The 18,261-nt window shown below is 41.8% G+C and overlaps 2 protein-coding genes across 2 annotated transcripts; both read right to left on the bottom strand.

Moving 5' to 3' along the window:
• Nucleotides 1-488: 488 nt before the first annotated feature.
• c4h7orf57 (chromosome 4 C7orf57 homolog) lies at nucleotides 489-10,995 on the bottom strand. The gene is made up of 8 exons (XM_056587986.1): nucleotides 10,865-10,995; nucleotides 10,154-10,201; nucleotides 9,030-9,203; nucleotides 8,141-8,222; nucleotides 6,885-7,014; nucleotides 4,973-5,043; nucleotides 3,532-3,635; nucleotides 489-3,284 (listed from the first exon to the last, which is right to left on the bottom strand). The coding sequence occupies exons 2-8, from the start codon at nucleotides 10,194-10,196 to the stop codon at nucleotides 3,226-3,228; spliced, it is 663 nt and encodes a 220-aa protein (XP_056443961.1). The 5' UTR covers nucleotides 10,197-10,201; nucleotides 10,865-10,995; the 3' UTR covers nucleotides 489-3,225.
• Nucleotides 10,996-11,146: 151 nt separating this feature from the next.
• Nucleotides 11,147-17,654, bottom strand: LOC130381093 (four and a half LIM domains protein 2-like). Its single transcript, XM_056588521.1, has 7 exons — nucleotides 17,466-17,654; nucleotides 16,002-16,172; nucleotides 14,623-14,797; nucleotides 13,686-13,855; nucleotides 12,938-13,124; nucleotides 12,073-12,218; nucleotides 11,147-11,899 (listed from the first exon to the last, which is right to left on the bottom strand). The coding sequence occupies exons 2-7, from the start codon at nucleotides 16,155-16,157 to the stop codon at nucleotides 11,825-11,827; spliced, it is 909 nt and encodes a 302-aa protein (XP_056444496.1). The 5' UTR covers nucleotides 16,158-16,172; nucleotides 17,466-17,654; the 3' UTR covers nucleotides 11,147-11,824.
• Between the last annotated feature and the right edge of the window lie 607 nt (nucleotides 17,655-18,261).

The following is an 18,261-nucleotide window of genomic DNA, read 5'->3' as shown; positions in this document are numbered from 1 at the left end:
ATCAGTCGTGGATGGACGGGCCGTGGTGTGGACCCTGCATATTTACGTTCCAAGGCCAACACTGGTGCTAATGTAGAAGGTTTACTGGTCAGGCTGTGGTCCATCAAGCTGTGTGTGTGTGTGTGTGTGTGTGTGTGTGTGTGTGTGTGTGTGTGTGTGTGTATATGTGTTTGGTTGTATGTAAAAAAAAAAAAAATACATTAAAATGTATGACTAAATTAGGAAAAGGCCTATTTGCAATAAAAATGGATATTGTTTGCAAGATATACAATTACTGCATGCATGCAATGCACTGTAACATACAGGGGAAAGATACAAAGAACTGGTAGGCCTAATACTAATTTGTTAGAGTCAATATTAAAGACACTACTGAAACCAGGTGGCATTGTGGCCATGAGTTATCTCTACAACCAGGAAAACGCCCACAATCCACCTGGCGCGACGATTTATATATCTTCGCTAGAGCCCCTTTGTGGTGACAAATAGAAACTACAACCTTCAAAACAAATGAGTAATGGTAATATACCGCCTTTCCATATTAACAGAGGACATTTAAGTTATGGCTACACTATACACAATTAATTCATATTCTTATAATCAGAACACCACATACTCCATATCCCACCATCGGACATGTGAGCCCGACTGCCATGGAAACAAGAAACCCAACCAGTACATGCACATGCCCATTTATTTCAGTGACAATTTACTCAAAGTGAACTCATCAAGAAACACATGGTCATATTCATCACTTCATGTTTTAAGTTGATCTCTCCGAACCATAGTCGAAGGGTCGCTTGTTACTCAAGTTATTCTTCATCTCACATTTAGTGTGTTATACAACGAAATAGTAGGCTAATGACATGAAAATGGCACCATAAAAAGAACCAGTTCAAGGAATGCAATAACGATTATTTGCTAAATCACTACGAATGCCCAGTTCAGTTAGGCAACAATATGGTTAATTTTTGTTCCACAGTAAGAAGTTACATTTAGCAGATTTAATGCTTCACACGTTGATGTTCTTTTAATTTGTTTGCGAGGAGAACTTTGTTGCACAATTCCAATTATTTGTTTTCAACAGAAGTGAGGCGTGCTGGACGAATTTCAATCAACAGTTCTGACTACTATAGTTCAATACATGTCCACAATACACAAGTTGTATGAAAGGATTCCTTCCTTATTAAAAAATAAATAAATAAAAACGAAAATATCCTAAAATAGGCCTAAATGAAATACGAATCATGTATAAAATAATGAACACTTGGTGTGGCAAAGTGACAAGTTAAAAGGAATCTCACTCTGATTGAATGAATGTTATGTAAACAGTGCACGTGCATTAGAGCGGCACCGTCATTCGAGTGCACAAATCGATCAGCTCACGTCTGCCATAACGACTACAATGTGGTAACACTGGACAAGCAGCTAAAATCTGCATATTGGCATCCTTATGACGGATATTAAACAATGCCTGACTGGAAACACAGGAAAAGTCCACCAAAAATTTGTTTATGCTTGTAATACTGTAGTGAAAGTATGCCATCGGAATTAAAAATTCTATTTAATTTCAGTCGCTCTCTGCTGAGAGGAGGAGGTTGAAATAACAACAAGGGTAAGAACAAGACATGAATAAATAAATAAAACAACCCTATATCGTTTAACTTCAAATAAACCCTCTAGTGCCACGGACGCACCAAGACCAAAAGATGAATTCTGGTGGAATCCCTTGACAACAGATCAAACCGCTAGAGCAGCCAGTATATGCGTGGGTCGTGTGCAATAAGTGCGATATGCACGGATTCCACCCCACAGTGGAGAGGTTGCTGCCGTGGCAAAAGATGATGCAGCTCCAAACGGCCCGGAGGAAAGCCTCACGCACCACCGCCAGGGAGCACACAGCCCGGGTCAGAACACAAACACCATGTTTCACACCACAGCACTTTGTGAGCACAAAAACAATGTGATTGATGGCACTCAATGGCCGCCATGATGGAAGGGAGGTTCTTCGAATCAAAAGATAACGGAAGAAAGCTACCGCCAATACAGCTGTTTTGGGGGGGCTGAAAATATGAGTTTGAGTAATGATGCAGTAGCTTTGTACGTTCAGCCCCACACCCATGACAAGCTTAGAGAGTGCAGCGCTGCAATGCCTCCCCTAGGGGACGGGAACTGTGACGCTCCGAGATCCACGCATAAAAGGAAGATATGGGATGGAACCTGTTTTCCGATCATTTTGTGTCTAGGGGCCTAATGCGGACAACCATTTATCACCGTCTGGCTGTCAAGTGTTACGTTTATGAATTAATAACCAATAAAACAAGTTATAACTAAGTTAAAACTGCAGATATAATATCCGATTGAAACGTGAATTATTAGCGCCAAGCAATGCAGGAGAATATAACTGGGTGACATGAACACACAGGTTCGCCCCCAGCTGGGCTGGGCTCAGCCTCGATCTCTGAGCTCTTTCGGAGCATGTCATGGACTCAGGGCCAGCGCCAGGGAATTTAGTGTGTACTAGGGCTGGGTAAAATATCGATTCATCAATGCACTGCAATTTATTTGTTCTCGATTCAATTTCGATTTTTGTTGGAAAGATTTTTTCCATAAAAAGAAAAGAAGCATACTCAGTCATTGTAATCTAGTAGCGAGTATGCCTAAATGTACATGCCCTTTAACATTTTTCCATGTTATGATTATTGCTTTTATGCTGCAAGTTTAGTTTAGCTCAGTACCAATACTATACAATGGTTTATTCCCTTTTTGCTAGTTAAAGCACAATGAAATGGTTAATTCTATATAATATTTAGGTATTTTTGTCATCTGCACGTATTATTGAATCGATATCGAATTGGATCAACATCAAATCGAAATTGAATCGAATGAAGACCTAAAGAATCAAATTGAATTGAAAGGTACCTGGCAATACCCAGCCCTAGTGTGTACAGATTCACACCTTGGGCCTTCAGAATGAGAACATTAATTTCCTTCCCCTGGTTTTTCTGCGAATTTGCCGTTGCCTTTCACATGGAGAACATCAATAGAATAAATATCATAAGTCAACGGATGGAAATCATAACAAAATAAATAGTGAGGACAGTACCGTTGTCACCAGCACTAAATCTAACAGTCGGTGAATGTACATTATATGGGCTGTGAATCCCGGGAGGAATGGGACAGACTATGTGCGCGTCAGGGAGGGGGGGAGGTGGGAGGTTCTCCGCCCTACTCCAGCTCGTCCACGTCCTCCGTCGCTATGGTGCTTGTCTGTTCCGAGGTAACACCTGGTGGGAACGAGGAAAGAGTGGTTAACGGGTGAAGGGATCGAGGGCGCTCGCACACGCGCGCACGCACGCACACGCACACGCACACACACACACACACACACACACACACACACTAGAACCAGTGTTGGCCTGGCATACTCTCATTCCTCTATGAGATTGACCATTTGGAAAACAAAAATCCCATAAAAGTAACTACCGTATACTTAATAAGAAAATTGTAATAACGGGTTGAGATGAACCGTACTGGAGGCATCGTCATCGTTGGAGTTCTTCTTCTCCTCCTCCTCCACGTAGCCGAAGCTCAGCAGCTTGGACATGCTGACCGGGGGGGTCTTCTTGTCATAGCACCTGGGGAGAGGGGAGAGACACGGGGTTGGTCCACCACGGAGATGATCTCTGGGCATTTGAGGGAGTTAAGGACCACCCCCCCGGTAGACTTCTGAAATACACTAAAGCGCAGGTCGACCTGTTGTCGTGATGCTGCGGTTTCAACAGGGTACGATATGGTCACTGCAATGAATGGCTAGCCCGGTTACGTGAAAGCAAGCTTCGGATATGGTCGATATGGTCACTGCAATGAATGGCTAGCCCGGTTACGTGAAAGCAAGCTTCGGATAGTTGTTGGACAAAAATTGTATATTCAGAATTCGTAATGTGTGTCTTTCCCTGCCTGAATCGGAGCCAGCGAAGACCAATGCTGCCGTATCGCGTATTTTAAAATCACTCTTTTGCCGGCCTCTTCCGCAGGAAGCCTTTCTCCCTTCACTTTTACTTGTGGGAAACACTGATATAGCTATCTGTGCTTTTCATGTTTATTCAATTACCAACCCCTCCTTATCAGTAGAGCTTTTAATTACTTACTACAATTACTGGCCTCATTGAAACATAGAAACGGAAATTATCCAAAGCCCACGGTTACCTCAATTAACCGTTGAGGTAATTTAGCGTCCTTGGAATATGGCATGTCTCGCGCCATTAGATATTTATATTATACCTATTTTAATGTTTGGAAGAACTGTAACCTAATCTTTTACTTGCTTACATGCAAAATAATTCATTTTTAATTCATAAATAATGAAGGAACAAATATCGGAATGTTTGAATATTAGGGTTCAGCACTACTCCAATGTGTGGGTTGGTTCATTTATTGATGCCAGGAGTATCTCACTATCCACACTATCCTTGTAGTGGCTTCTTGAGCAGTCGTACAAACAAGCATAATCCCACAGCAAGTTGATCTTTAAATAAACAAATGGGAACAGTCCCCCGTTTTACAGATAGATAATATTTATAGAAACAAGACACATTGGTCCTCTTCGACCGCCTTGTGAAACGAGTCAGAAGAAAAAGGGGGCCATCTTTTTTTACGAGTGTAGCTGTTAAAACATCTAGTATATCCGAGTGGGATTTACAGCGAGGGTCTGTTCGAGTTAGGCTACACGATATTTGACTTTGGGTCGCCAAACTCATCACAATCTATGAACACCTTTAAAATAAACCTTAATACACACCTATTTAATTCAGCTTTCTCGTCGTAATCCCTTCTATTTGTTTATTCTCATTGTATCGTTAAGCACCTTGTATTGCCATTTTGTACGAAAGGCGATATATGAATAATTTGATTTGATATTGTGGTTAATGGGCTTAACCACCTTGGAGGCATGGAGCAGGATTAGGAAACTTACGTTCTCTTGTACTTGTGGGCCTCGGATATGACCAGTCCCTCTAGGTCACAGGCCGGGCTCTCTGGAGACCCCTGTGGGCCAAACAGATGAACTACAGTTGACTAGGGTTCTGCGGCAATAGTATTGATTCAAGAGGATGTAGTGTAGTATGGCAGGGAGCCAGTGTTGCATGAATATCTCCATGGACAGCCGTCTACCTGTCTGGGATGAGGGATGGCGTTGTGCACGAGGCATAATACGGTTGGATTAGGATTGTTTTTTTAAATCACCAAATGACCGGCAATAGCCCAACCAACATAAAAATATTATAACAAAAATATGATATATTATGTAAAAGAAATAAGATGTTAATATGTAATCAAGCATCACTTTAATGGACACATCTGTAAGCAAAGATTGAGGGCTGGTCACCCAAATCCAAACAAGTATATTTGATCATAAATAGAAAGGCGATTTTGTTATTAGTCATCCATGAAGGATTGTTAAAGAGAAAAGAGTATTTACCTCAATAAAATGCTGCACAAAAATGAGATATATTAGCGCTGAGATTCTTCCAGGATTGACAAGGCGTTGGGTTAATATGGTAGCAGTTTCATTGAATTCCAGCAGATCCAACGACCGGGCAAGCTGAGTTTTATTCAGCCATCAATATTCAACGCCCTTTTAAAAGGCAAATTCAAGAAGCGAGCCGCAAATTAGCAGCATCGAAAAAGGCGTTCCAAATGCGTTTGAACAACCAAGAAGGAGACAAAAAGGTAAGCATTTAATTTCACACCTTCAATCGAGTGTCGAAGATGTCACTCCCAACACAAATTATGTGCCTTCTGCTTTTATGTAACAAGGCACTTGGTCATTGTGTGATATTTTCGCTAGCTTAGTCCATTACTCACGCCCTGGTACATAAAAAATGTTGAAGAGGGACACTTTTCTTTTTCCTGCAATGATGCCTCTGTGAAAAAAGGATCTATTGAGCCAGCCGTGTGTATGCTGACCGGGATAATAAGGATTTGTGATTGGACAGGCTTATAGTTAGCACCGTTTGTCCCTAAAGTGTGAGGTCACTCTTAATTATAGATATCCCGCCTTAATAACATCCAGTTATGGATATCCGTGTATAATATGCGTGTGTCTAAAGACAGACTGAATTTTTTTTGCCATGACTTGGACTATGCACACTTGATGCCAACAACACAAACCTAAATTCAATAAAATGACGGATTTGGGTGACCAGGAAGTCTACCAAAACAAACCTGCATACCAAAAACCCATTATACAAGGACCAGTTACCAGTATAACAACAAGTGTATGAACAGTATAATAACAATTGTATGAACATCACATGCACATTTTTCATGGGTATCAAATCAATGACAAAAATGACACAAAAAAAGCAGTTGGAACCAAATTGCACTGAAGATGAGGTGGGTGATTAACTTAAAACGAGATGCTGAGACATGAATGGATATTGAAGCTGTACCGGAGAGAGGTTTTTGAAATGAACACCGCTTGCCGGCTCTTCATGTCCAACAAAATACAGTGTTTATGTTGCACCCACAGGGTATGCTTTAATGTAATAAGTGTTGTTTCTTTTACGATTTAAGAGTACCGGTAGTATTCTTGCATTATAAATGCCGAATTTGGATTCTTCGTATATTTTTGGGATGTTTTGTTGTTGTTTTCGTCATTAATAAGGGTTTAGCCTCATGGTCATTATCTTATTAGTCAACTGTACGAGTATTGAAATAAAAAAATTATGGAGACTAACTGATAAAATAATTATATGCAAAAAAAAAAAAAAAAAAAGAATTGCATGAAAATATATAAAATAAAATGCTGAAAGAATAGCAAAGTAATGCCAGCGTACGGAGAAGATGGGATGGGGGTGTTTAACTACCAATACAGGTCCATTCACCTTATCTTTACTGGGGGAAACGCACTCGTCCTCTTTGTCCCAGGACTGTGCGCTATCCGTGCCAAACGGCGCAGCCAGGGGCTGCCGCAGCGCCCTGGTCAGGCCGTCCGGGGACGTGGCTTTGCTGCCGCTGCAAGATAAACAAAACACCGACAACCCATGGGCACCTGCAGCTGACGGATGTGCTGCTCTTGAGAGCCCCGGAGCCGGGCGACAAGGGGCCGGCGGGCAACACAACAAACGGGTTTCTCTGGAGAGGAGCGACGCTATCTCCCTCGCTTTAAGGGAATGGGTGTTTGGGGGAGTTTGGTGTGTTTGGGGGATTTTGGATTGTTTGGGGGAGTTCCGTGTGTTCAGACTGTTTCGTTCGATGAGGCTAGATATTTGCACTGTTGTTATTTTTAAAACACTGTAGTCCAAGAAAAGAAATGCCAACATTTAAGGTATTGCTTCACCGAGTGAAGTGATCACATTTTCTAAGTGTTTAATTAGTGAAAGGATTGAAATTAAGGCCAGCCACCGATGTCAGTGTGCTTTAATGCTTCTTATCGTTTCTCATTCCTTTAACGCCATTAAAGAGATATTTAAATGCCCAAAGAGGACAGTCGGTATAAAGATATTTGAACAAATGTGGCTGCAGCCATGTAAAAGTTTCCTCTCAACCTTTCCCATTTTCCAGAAACATTTACAACACTGCGGTCTAGTGGCCATTGGACCGGTTGATTAAACCAAGTTGCTATCAAAAGTGTTTTCAACCTACGCAAAAGTGGATGGCATCAGCACCATTGGGTTACCCAGGGACAGATCGCTAGAGTAAGGCTCATGGCGGTCCCATCCAAGCAGCGGCCGTTTCAGCGACACAATCTTGTGTCGGCTTTGTCTGGTTTACACCAGATTATACTCCTTGAGCGTATCATGCTAATAGGACACTCTAAAGCCTGGCCCAAGCCTCTTAAAAGCAAAGGAGATTTATCTCTACATCAGTATCTTTTTTTCATAAGCCTAATACATCACAAACCTGTTGGTCACTAACAAGATGCGGGTCGTGGATTGCTATTATATATAAATATATATATATAAATATATCTATATGGATATATAATGCACTAAAAAATACACGTTTTGTAAACCAATTCAAGAAGGAGGGAGGGGTGTATATATATTTCCCATACAGGATGTTTTACCGTTTTGCTTGATGCTTATCGCTACATGTGCCAGTGTGTGTGTACGTGTGTCCGTGTGTCTGGCGCTTGTACCTCTTGGACGAGATGAAAAAATCAGGGGGGTTGTAGGCCGCCTTGGGCTTGTCATCCGTATCCACGTCGTGACTCAGCAAGCCTGCCATGGAGATCCCCAAAGAGGTCAAAATCATGGTTATTGATGTGCCCCCATAGATGTAGATTTGCCACCCCCGTTTAAGTGAGGAAGCGACAGGGAGAAATCCAGATAATTATTCTTCAAGTGGGCCTACTTGAATGACGCCACCGAGGCTACTACTGTATTTTTGGTATACTTTGTTAAAAATAGCTTGCACACTCTAAACAAAATGACCCAGTTATCTCCCTTACAGATAAGCCAACACATTTATACTGGTGTAAGACCCAGCAGCCCTATGTTGTAGCAGGGGCGAGACAGACACAGATGCAGAGCCTGAAAACCAAAAACTGCAAGGGGCGGAGTTACCCCTCGTTTCCTGTGTCACTCCAGACATATTGTACCAAAGGGGAGCTCATTGGCTTGAGTGGTGAAGAGCCAAGTGTATTTCTACAGTGCCCCCTCTCAACATGAATGATTTGAACTACCCGAGTTTATACTCGCCGTAAGCCAAGTACGGGCTTAAAGATCGCCGCTTCCAGCAACATGATTGGTCGAAACAATTACAAAGAAGGAGAAAATATAATACAACGTTCCCCCAGATTCAAGCCATCGGCGCCCCTATGGCTAGACAACACCCCATATCACCTACACCATGGGCCGGTTCTATCACTCGCATCTTATGAGCATGCACAACATGTAAAGGTTTTTCCGCTGCTTTGTACTACAAATCCTGCCAAGTTGATCCGTCTTCCCTTTAACAGTTAACCTTAGGTCTGATTTGTGAGACCAGGGCCACGCCAAACCTTCCCCCCCCCCGCTCCTCCTCACCTTTCTGGCCGCCTGCCTTTGCAAGCTTCACATACTCTGAGTCGGTGGCGAATATGCCCACCCTCCGGCCGGTGCTCCTCTCCGTTGGGGTGGACTCAGTCGCACTCTGGGAGAGGCCAGGGATCTGGGAAGTGGGCCCGGCGTTCCCATTGGTTGGAGCCGCCACTTTGATGCCTGCGATGAATGCATTTTTTAGGGTGACCAGGCTTTTTATCCATGACACCCCATGACACATTATTATAAGGTTTTATTATGATAATATTTTTGAGGATTTACAATTAAACTGTACAAAAACGATGTCAATGTATACATTGTAAAATATCTCAATGTATACATTGAAAACTGTTTATTTTAGCACTTAGGCTTGGTTTTTCCAACGGGGCTCGCCAACAACCTCTACCAAACCCGGAAGATGATTTCTGCTGGTATTTATTATTCATTTTTGAAGCAGGTCAAAGCAATGCAACAGGAACTTGTATCCACTTGAGTTGTTTCAACCCGACATACCGAGCCACAACCAATAGCGATGGTTGTGTTAAAGTCTGTCAGACTATTATTGGATTGTTAAACTATTTTTTTGCTTCAATTAAGGTAAATAAATGTTTATTTTTCATCATGCCCAACAATATCCAATCAATGTCTATATCCTAATAATAAAAGTAATAAAAAAATGACAAAAAAACTGGACTTGACAATAACAATCTACCAAAATAATTCCTAGCTGTAGCCCTTATGGAAACATAGCTTTTGCTTCTTTGGCCAAGCAGCCCTGTCTGTCAGGCCTGACGAGTTGGGACAGAACACTGGCTGGCATCAGTGCTGCCGCAGGAGGAGTGATCCGGACGACATAGAAGGACTCTAGAAGACCGCAGCACAGGTTCTGCTGCTTAAGCAACTTTATAAATAAATCAAACGGGCGTGCAGTCAGCCATCAGGTCAAGAGGATGCCATGAGCAACTTTTAGAAGACGCTTGTCGTTTGTGTGCTCTTGAGTTAGGGAAAACACCATCGACAGAAGCTAGGTGTCTGCAAGGTAAAATTTAATTTGCGAGTTTGCAACCAAAGAAGCAATAATTGTTGCAATGGTAAATGTGGCTCTCATGCATGTAGTGATCCATACTCACCACCAGGCTTGGTCCTCCGATAGTTGGGAACAGCAGTGCTCATTTCAGCTGGCGATCAGAAGTAAAAGATAAAGCTAAGCGTTGTCATAGTAAAATATTAATAAACATTGAAGTCGTGCTTCCCCCGTGTACATAATTAGATTCATACAATGCAATGCAATTAAAGTAAATTCAAAGTCACATTAAATGCATGACTACTACATTGTCTAAAAGGAAACACAAAGGTTAATACATCATTTAGAAAACGATTTCCAATCAGCTGAAATAACGCATCATGATTTTTGTTTTGCATCTCTTAAGCAGTGGGAGGGATGCGGCGTTCAGATTATGAAACCCATCGATGGCTCCTTGAGGAGACCATTCCGTTTTAACCCATTCAGGTGAGGAAGGACGGCGCCGCCCAGTACAGACCAGTATATACGACCAGTAGCGTTATGGGGGATTGAGTGAGATGATAAGAGCGTTCTCTGCAATAGCATACGAACGAATGACTAATACGCCGCCCATAACCTCGACATAATCAACATTGATTTCGCCGACATAGCGGTGTGCAGCGATACAAAGCGCTGCTACATGTAGCCACCGGCTTACCATCACCGCTAGCTTCATACCGCCAACCTTTCCAAAACACGGGACAAAGCACTCATATTATACTATATTCTAAAACATATATTAAAACATTTAATGATTTAAACGAGGCAGCCATCTTACCGAGATTAGAGCTCTTCCTGTGTTTTAATATAAAGAACTGATTCAATGAATGGGATGGGTGGTGACAGCTCCGGAGCGTTCCCTTGTTCTCTGCTTGATGGTCTTCCGGTGGCGGATTGAACCCACTTCCGGCGGCGGAGTGCATCGGGTTCATGCAGGATGAGAAGCTGACATCCATCCCATAATTTTTCCTTCTAGTACTCCTGCTTTGGTGTTTGAAAGCATTATAGTAAGACTTGATAGTTTTATGCAAGGGATGAGATTATTTAAGGTGGATTTTTTTTTTTATTGTCAGAAAATGTGGTCTACAACAATACAGTTTTATGAAGATTCATACAAATAAATCATTTCTATTTCATTTTATTTTCTCTATCGTTCACAAGATGAAAGGCCGTACAGTAAATACAATGTCATTTAGATACAAACAGTTTCTGAATGTTGACATTTCTGTCCAGACAAATAAATAAATGAATATTTTTGACAACGAATAGGAGACCTGTTACCAGGGCGGCCTCTGACCAATTTGGTGCCCTCGGCAGGATTTTCAATGTTAATCCTTGAATCTCAGCCTGGGGGCATACTGTAGGAGTGAGTCTGCTTTGGGGGGAGGGGGGGGGACACATAAAGGGTTACATTTTGAGCACCAAACAATTAATGTTTGTTGCTCATAAATATTCTGGCGAATATTTATGCACCAATTTGTGCCTTTTTTGCATCAATTATTGCAGAATGTCTTTTTCTTTATTGTACAAACAACAACCAAAACTATATTAAAGAAACAAGTGACATTGAATTATAAACACAATGTGAATAAGGTATTGCACCAAATATGATTTAAGCGCAACCATTGTAGTCAATTGTCAATAATAGAATTACAATAGTATTAGTAAAAACGTAGTAAAATAGTATTAGTAAAAAGTGTTAATCCATAGGCGCCCCAATGGATCTGATGTATGGTCCTCAGATGTATTGATGGACGGCACCCCAAGCAATTTGCCTGAACCGCCTACGCCATGAGCCAGGCCTGCTACTCACCTCTCATGAGCATGCACAAAATGTAAATAAGGTTAGTTTAAAACATAAACGGTTGATATAATGTAATTCATATAAAATAATCATACTGAGATCAGGATCATGAACGTTGCATCGGCCGCCGCCGCCGCTGTCTCCCTGGCGGTCTCCTCACCCCCCACCCACCCTCTTCACACCTCTTTGCCGCAGTCGGGGCAGAGGACATCGTCGCGGGAGGTCAGGAAGCCACGGCCGATCAGAGACACGCTGCACTTCTTACAGTTAAAGCAGTCGTTGTGCCACTGGCGCTCCTCAAACAGGATGTACTTGGAGCCGCCCAGACCTGAGGAGCAGAGCAGCAGAGGGCAACGGGGTCACGATGAGCCTCACTGATCAAATAACCCTTAATGTGGTGGCGCTGTGGTTCTTAACGCTGCATGGGTGAGTGGAGCTGGATCCCCTCTAATGGGACCGCCCCACAGTGCTAGGAACTGTTTGAAATCATGGAGCTGCACTTTAGATTAAGGCGCCCTCCTAACGTAATATAGACAGACAGACACAGACACAGACAGCTGACAGACAGAGAGAGAGAGAAATATCCCTCAATTAATACAAATGTATGTAAATTGTAAAGTGTATAGTGTTTCAACTGTAGGCTTTTGTATTTACAGTATAGTATAATATAGTATGTTAATTTAGGATTCTAGTATGACAGTATTAGTATATCATAGAATAATTGCATGTCATATTTGAAGGTTCATCTTGTATTTAGCCTCAAAAAGGCCTATTTGACTTAGGAAGATAGTGATTATTGAATGTTAAAAGCACTCTGATTGGCTTAGGATATAGCCAATGAGGCACAGTGAATCAGCAGTGGGTTGGAGTAGAGAGTAGAGTTAGGTTAGATATCATAATTTGGCCAAAATGTGACTTAGGCAATTATGCTTTGAGGCTAACGATATCGATTTGAATTTGATAACAGCAATGACCAATAGACCTCTATCAATCCCGGTTAGCAACTGCACTTCAGCATAATAACACACACACACGGGAGGGCCTCACCGCTGATAGGGGTGGTGCAGTAAGCACACTTCTTAGCAAAGAGGTTGCAGAAGCAGTTCAGGCAGTAGGCAAAATCGTCACGCGAGGTGAAGCGTTGGCCAGATAGTTGTTGCTTGCAGGAGATGCAGACAAAGCACTCCTTGTGCCAGGGCTGGTCCCGGTAATTGACCCCTCCGGTGGTGATTGGCTGTAAGCGAGAGCAAGTAAAGGTTGAAGCATTTGCGTAATCAAGGGGCGTGGCCGAGGTAACTCACATTAGAGTGTGCGTCTACGCACACTCTAATCAGACGCTCCCTGCAAATATTTCCAAACAAATCCACTCCAACCAGTTATATTCAAGTAAATTTGATATTGCAACTTGATTATTGATATCTCCATTGATTTGAATCTAGTCAGTGTTTATTCTCAGATGTTCACGTTACCTTTAATGTAATTCCCATTCAGGACATGCAACATGTTCCAGTTTACAAAATCAAATTTCCTTCTATCTAATTGAATGTGACGTGCAGCCTATGCTTTAAATCTCTAGAAATTGATAACATGTGACGGGGAAAATGGATGGGAAGCATATAAACTTTCAAGGCTTCTAATAATGGCTGGTCCAACGACTGAACAAAATTATTTTGAACATATTAACAGAGCTGGAAATAGAACAATCCAAGGACTGGGAAATGCGAAAAAAATCATCTCATGATAGTGAACAAGTGCATGTCATTATGGTATTATGGTGGTTATTCAAAATGGCTACCTTCTTGCAGTGGACGCAGGGAAGAGCAAACTGCTTCTCATAGCAGGGCAGGCAGTAGTTGCTGTCCTCCTTGTTCACAAAGCTACAGGTTCCCATTGGCTGTTTGCAGTGCTGACATGTGAAGCAGTTCTCATGCCAACTGTTGCCTTTGTGCTCCATCTTTTTGGTGCCTAAATAAGAGGGAGAGAAGAGACATCGCTTAACCATGAGGATGTGAGACAGATATAGAACGGCACTTAACTTAACTATTACTATTATGTTTACATTGACAGCTACGCTTTTATCCTAACCTGCTTTCAGGCATGGTGAGGCATCTTGTTCAAGGATGACTAAGGGTAGAGGGCAGATATTGGGGGATCGAACCCTGTACCTTTCCTTCTACACTTTACTACATTATCCTCCTAAAAGTGCAACGGATGGGATGTACAGTAATATAAGCCATCAACTGTGCTATATTGTGCTATACCATGTTGTACACTGTTGTGGTATTGTTGTTTTCGATGAAGAGTTGTGTTCTGAGGATTTTTAGCTGCAGCACAAGCAAGATTCCAAAGCTAATTTCCCCGCGGAACAATAATAATAATAATAATAATACATTTAATTTAGAGGCGCCTTTCAAGACACCCAAGGTCACCTATACAATCAAATATATTGAATAATGAAGATGAATTGAAAGATTCCGGCCTTGATTAGGACCGAAGCACGACCGTTGGCGAGAAAACAATGCGGTTTAAGAACTGGTTCAACCGGAAAAAACATAGAGTGAAAACACACACACACACACAAACACACACACACACACACACACACACCCACACACACACACACACACACACACACACACACACACACACACACACACACACACACACACACACACACACACACACACACACACACACACACACACACACACACACACAGATCCTTCCCCAACCTGGCATGATGGTCTTGAGGCAGCCGAAGCATTTGGCAGAGTACTGGTTGGAGTAACACTCCACACACATGATTACGTTGTCCTTGGTAGCAAAGGGCCTCTCCACCAGCGAGCGCATGCACATGGTGCACTGGAAGCAGTCTGAGTGCCAGTGGCGGTCCTTGTACGACAGATCCTGCCGGGGAGAGGAATGAGAGGCATTTAAACATCTAAGCAGCAGTAAGAAAAACTCTTCAATGACCTAGAATATTTAGGAACTGTCGGCAGTTGTAGAGACCCCTCCCTCTCTTCCCCCTCCTTCGCCAAGTTTCTCCAGCATTGACAAGTGTTGGATTTTAAGCACCTGTGATTAACCGGAAAGATGGATTTCTGAACCAATCAGGGAAGAGATGCCCTGATTGGTCCGAAACTAGCCGGGAGTGGTCATAAATCTTGATAGGCTCATGTAAAGGAAGGTGCATTGAACTCAAAACACATATTCTCACAGCGCATTTCACTCGCTAATAATTTGCAATCCAAATATAACGTTTTTCACATACCATAATTTAGTTTCCCTGGTAAGGCTCTTTTGCACCGGAAACTTTGTTCACTCCTCCAGTAAATAGGATGGACCTTAGCTACGACTTGGCAACGGGAGGTATTCTAGTCCGCTGAGCTATAAGCCAGAGAGCTAACATTATGGATTGTACATATTTATAATTCGAAATTCGTCCCAGTCTTTATACCACAGATACTCTAGGGCAGTGTTTCCAAAACTTTTATTCTGGGGACCCATTTTTTTTAAATTACAAACCATCGCGACCCAATTTAATATAGGCCTAATCCATAAAATCGTGAGAAGAACAAATTTGTGCATCAATGAACATTCCTGAACTTTTTTACTGCCAATTCCGCATCCCATTATATATGAACTTAAACCAGCCATTTCGAAAAGATAAATCACAACTTTGTTTAATGCACTTAGGCCCTAAATGAGACCAAATCAATACATTTAGGCAGTGTTCACAACTCCTTCTTTTGGCTATCTCATTGTTGTTATTTCCTCTCACAATGTACATTAGCCTTTCAACTAGATTCAATGTTATAAGTAAAATTATCAGAACAATACAAACATTCAGTACTATCAAAAACATGCTTCTTGTTATAAAATATTGAAATGGTAATGTGTAAAACAAATAAAAAAATTCATGCCAGTACTTCTAACTCAGTGGCTGTAAGTGGGTTATGATAAGGATTTCAGGTAATTTTGCAAAAATGTCCAAAAAAGAGAATTCCATACCCAACCATTAAGTGGAATACGTGTTATGTTCCTCGCTCTTGACAAGAAACTACTGCAACACCAATTCAGCAATTCAACAATTCAGTCACAATAAAAGTACCTTGCTGGTGCAGCTAATGCATTTCTCGCACCCTTCGCAGATGTTGGAGAAGGATTTCTCGTAGCAGGTGAGGCAGTAAGGGTTATCCTGCTGCAGGATGTACTTCCCCCCGTACAAAGACTCTTTACACTCCTTGCAGTCGTAAGTCGCCACCATTTTGGACAACTTGTCCTGGGGAAATAATTGTACGGTTTTATTCCAGTGATAGTAGTTGTTTGATATGTATTATCATATGATTCATTATTTCAAAGTAAAACAGAATTTGTGTGTACTTTTAGTCCAGTGATAATATGTTGCATCATTGATTTGATACATCACAATTTAAACAGATTTTTAAGTGCTCACAATTACATCATGGATCACATTACTCTCAGTACGGCGAAGTTACCACTTATGGCACATTGCAATGAGGATCAAAGCGTCTTTTGCAATATTGTTGTCCAAAACGTGTGTGTGTGTGTGTGTGTGTGTGTGTGTGTGTGTGTGTGTGTGTGTGTGTGTGTGTGTGTGTGTGTGTGTGTGTGTGTGTGTGTGTGTGTGTGTGTGTGTGTGTGTGTGTGTAGTAATGCAATTAAAAGGCTGTAGTACTACAAAACATACTGAGACATCATTATAAATTTGAGCTAGAAGTTTGTCTAAAAAGTACATAAAACGTTATATGGGCATATGCCTTTTTTTTGTAACAATTCAGTGTTTATGTGCGAGTAAGCCAGACCTCTCTATTCTTTTTCTAAGTTAGAAGATTCAATTTGGCCTTGAATCTTCAATGTCATTATCAAGGAACATCTTGATATATCGTCGAAGGGTTCAGTAGATGTTTCTTCTGGCAACTTCTGGCATTCATAAAAGTATCCATCCAAAGTCATAAGGTAGGATCAACATTTGCCAAGAGGTAAGAAGTTTTAATAGCAAAACTTGGCTTTGAAAGATATATATTTTTTCGAACTAAAGATATAGTTTTAAGTTTCAAACAAATTGTTTCAAAATGAAAGGGCATGGATAAAAATGAACCTAAATCATCTAGAAAATAAATGTAGTATGCAGGTATTTCAAGTATTCTAAATTAACTACCCTTTGAACCCTTTTATTTGCTGACCGAATCTCTGTCAGAACTACTATTTTGAACTATCAAATTGTCAAAGAGAAAAAAAGACTTGGATACAAGATACATATTTGGTGCAGACACATAAACTGATCCATTTCAACGGAAGAGTCCAAGCAGGGTAGGTTATATGAACATATCAGCATATAGCATCATGATGTCTCATTAATATACACAACACCCAATCAAAATGAAGAAATGTTTCACAACTTTCCTACTCAACATGGCACGACGCACTCTAAATGGTGCCTCAACACATTAACTGCAAGTGTGTTTAGTAGGCCACTATGAAGGGGGTTAAGGGTCAGGCTGAAGCAGGAAAAGCAATGGTGAGACAGCTGAGGAGCAGGAGGGGTTGTTACCTGGACAGAGGCTAGAAGAGGCTGTGAAGGCTAGAAGAGGCTGTGTTTGGACGGCTTCGGTGGCTTCCTGGTCCTCAAGAGATGGTCGTCTTGGGGGTCTTTCTGGTTCTTGGGTATCTTTCTGGTTCTTGGGTGTCTCTCTGGTTCTTGGGTGGCTCCCTGGTCCTCAAGAGTTGGTCCTGCAGAACCTAAGGCGTGTTAAGCTGTGTGCGAGCAGGGCTCAACCCAACCATTATGAACCCTGCTGAGAGAGGGGGAAGGGCCAGTGGCTCGCTGATGGGACGGACTATTCACGTTTTTCCGAGTCATGCACACTTAATAAACATAGAAATGTGGATATTGAAACATAGACACGGATGGCACACACCACTACCTCGAAACGCTGCGTCAATGAAACTTATTTTTGTTTTTAGATTCCCCACTGCAGACAGGCCTGACATAATTGATGAATTACCTTAACCGTATTCTCCAACATGGAACATGTCACAAACACACAGGCACATTGATCCTTTTAGAGCCAGTGACTTTAACCTCATTCCTGAACGATAACTTGATGGATGCAGACATTCAGTAAGCTAATTAACTGAGACCTATGTACTGTCTGCTTGGGGCAGGAATTCTCTAGTTCTTCTTCTATTGAATCAGAGAGAGTGAGAATATACTAAAGAACCAGGGACCTGGGAGGGAGACGTGGCTCTGACTGGCTCCACAGTGAGTGTACAGTATATGTGCCAGCTCCCTGGGGTACGGGCTGCTATCCTGGCTGAGACAATCCGTGCCCTGCTTATAATAAGCA

Source organism: Gadus chalcogrammus, chromosome 4 (genome assembly GCF_026213295.1).
Source record: "Gadus chalcogrammus isolate NIFS_2021 chromosome 4, NIFS_Gcha_1.0, whole genome shotgun sequence".
Taxonomy (NCBI): Eukaryota; Metazoa; Chordata; class Actinopteri; order Gadiformes; family Gadidae; genus Gadus; species Gadus chalcogrammus.
Note: the sequence above shows the minus strand (reverse complement) of the source record. Positions and strands in the feature narration are given on the sequence as shown.

Coding starts and splice junctions, on each gene's coding strand:
- c4h7orf57 (XM_056587986.1), bottom strand. CDS start 10,196: ATGAGCACTGCTGTTCCCAACTATCGGAGGACCAAGCCTGGTG. Junction 9,204..10,153: donor TCGGAGGACCAAGCCTGGTG/GTGAGTATGGAT, acceptor CATTCATCGCAG/GCATCAAAGTGGCGGCTCCA. Junction 7,015..8,140: donor TTTTTCATCTCGTCCAAGAG/GTACAAGCGCCA, acceptor TTTATCTTGCAG/CGGCAGCAAAGCCACGTCCC.
- LOC130381093 (XM_056588521.1), bottom strand. CDS start 16,157: ATGGTGGCGACTTACGACTGCAAGGAGTGTAAAGAGTCTTTGTACGGG. Junction 13,856..14,622: donor CCTCAAGACCATCATGCCAG/GTTGGGGAAGGA, acceptor CCTCTTATTTAG/GCACCAAAAAGATGGAGCAC. Junction 13,125..13,685: donor CCTGCGTCCACTGCAAGAAG/GTAGCCATTTTG, acceptor TCTCGCTTACAG/CCAATCACCACCGGAGGGGT.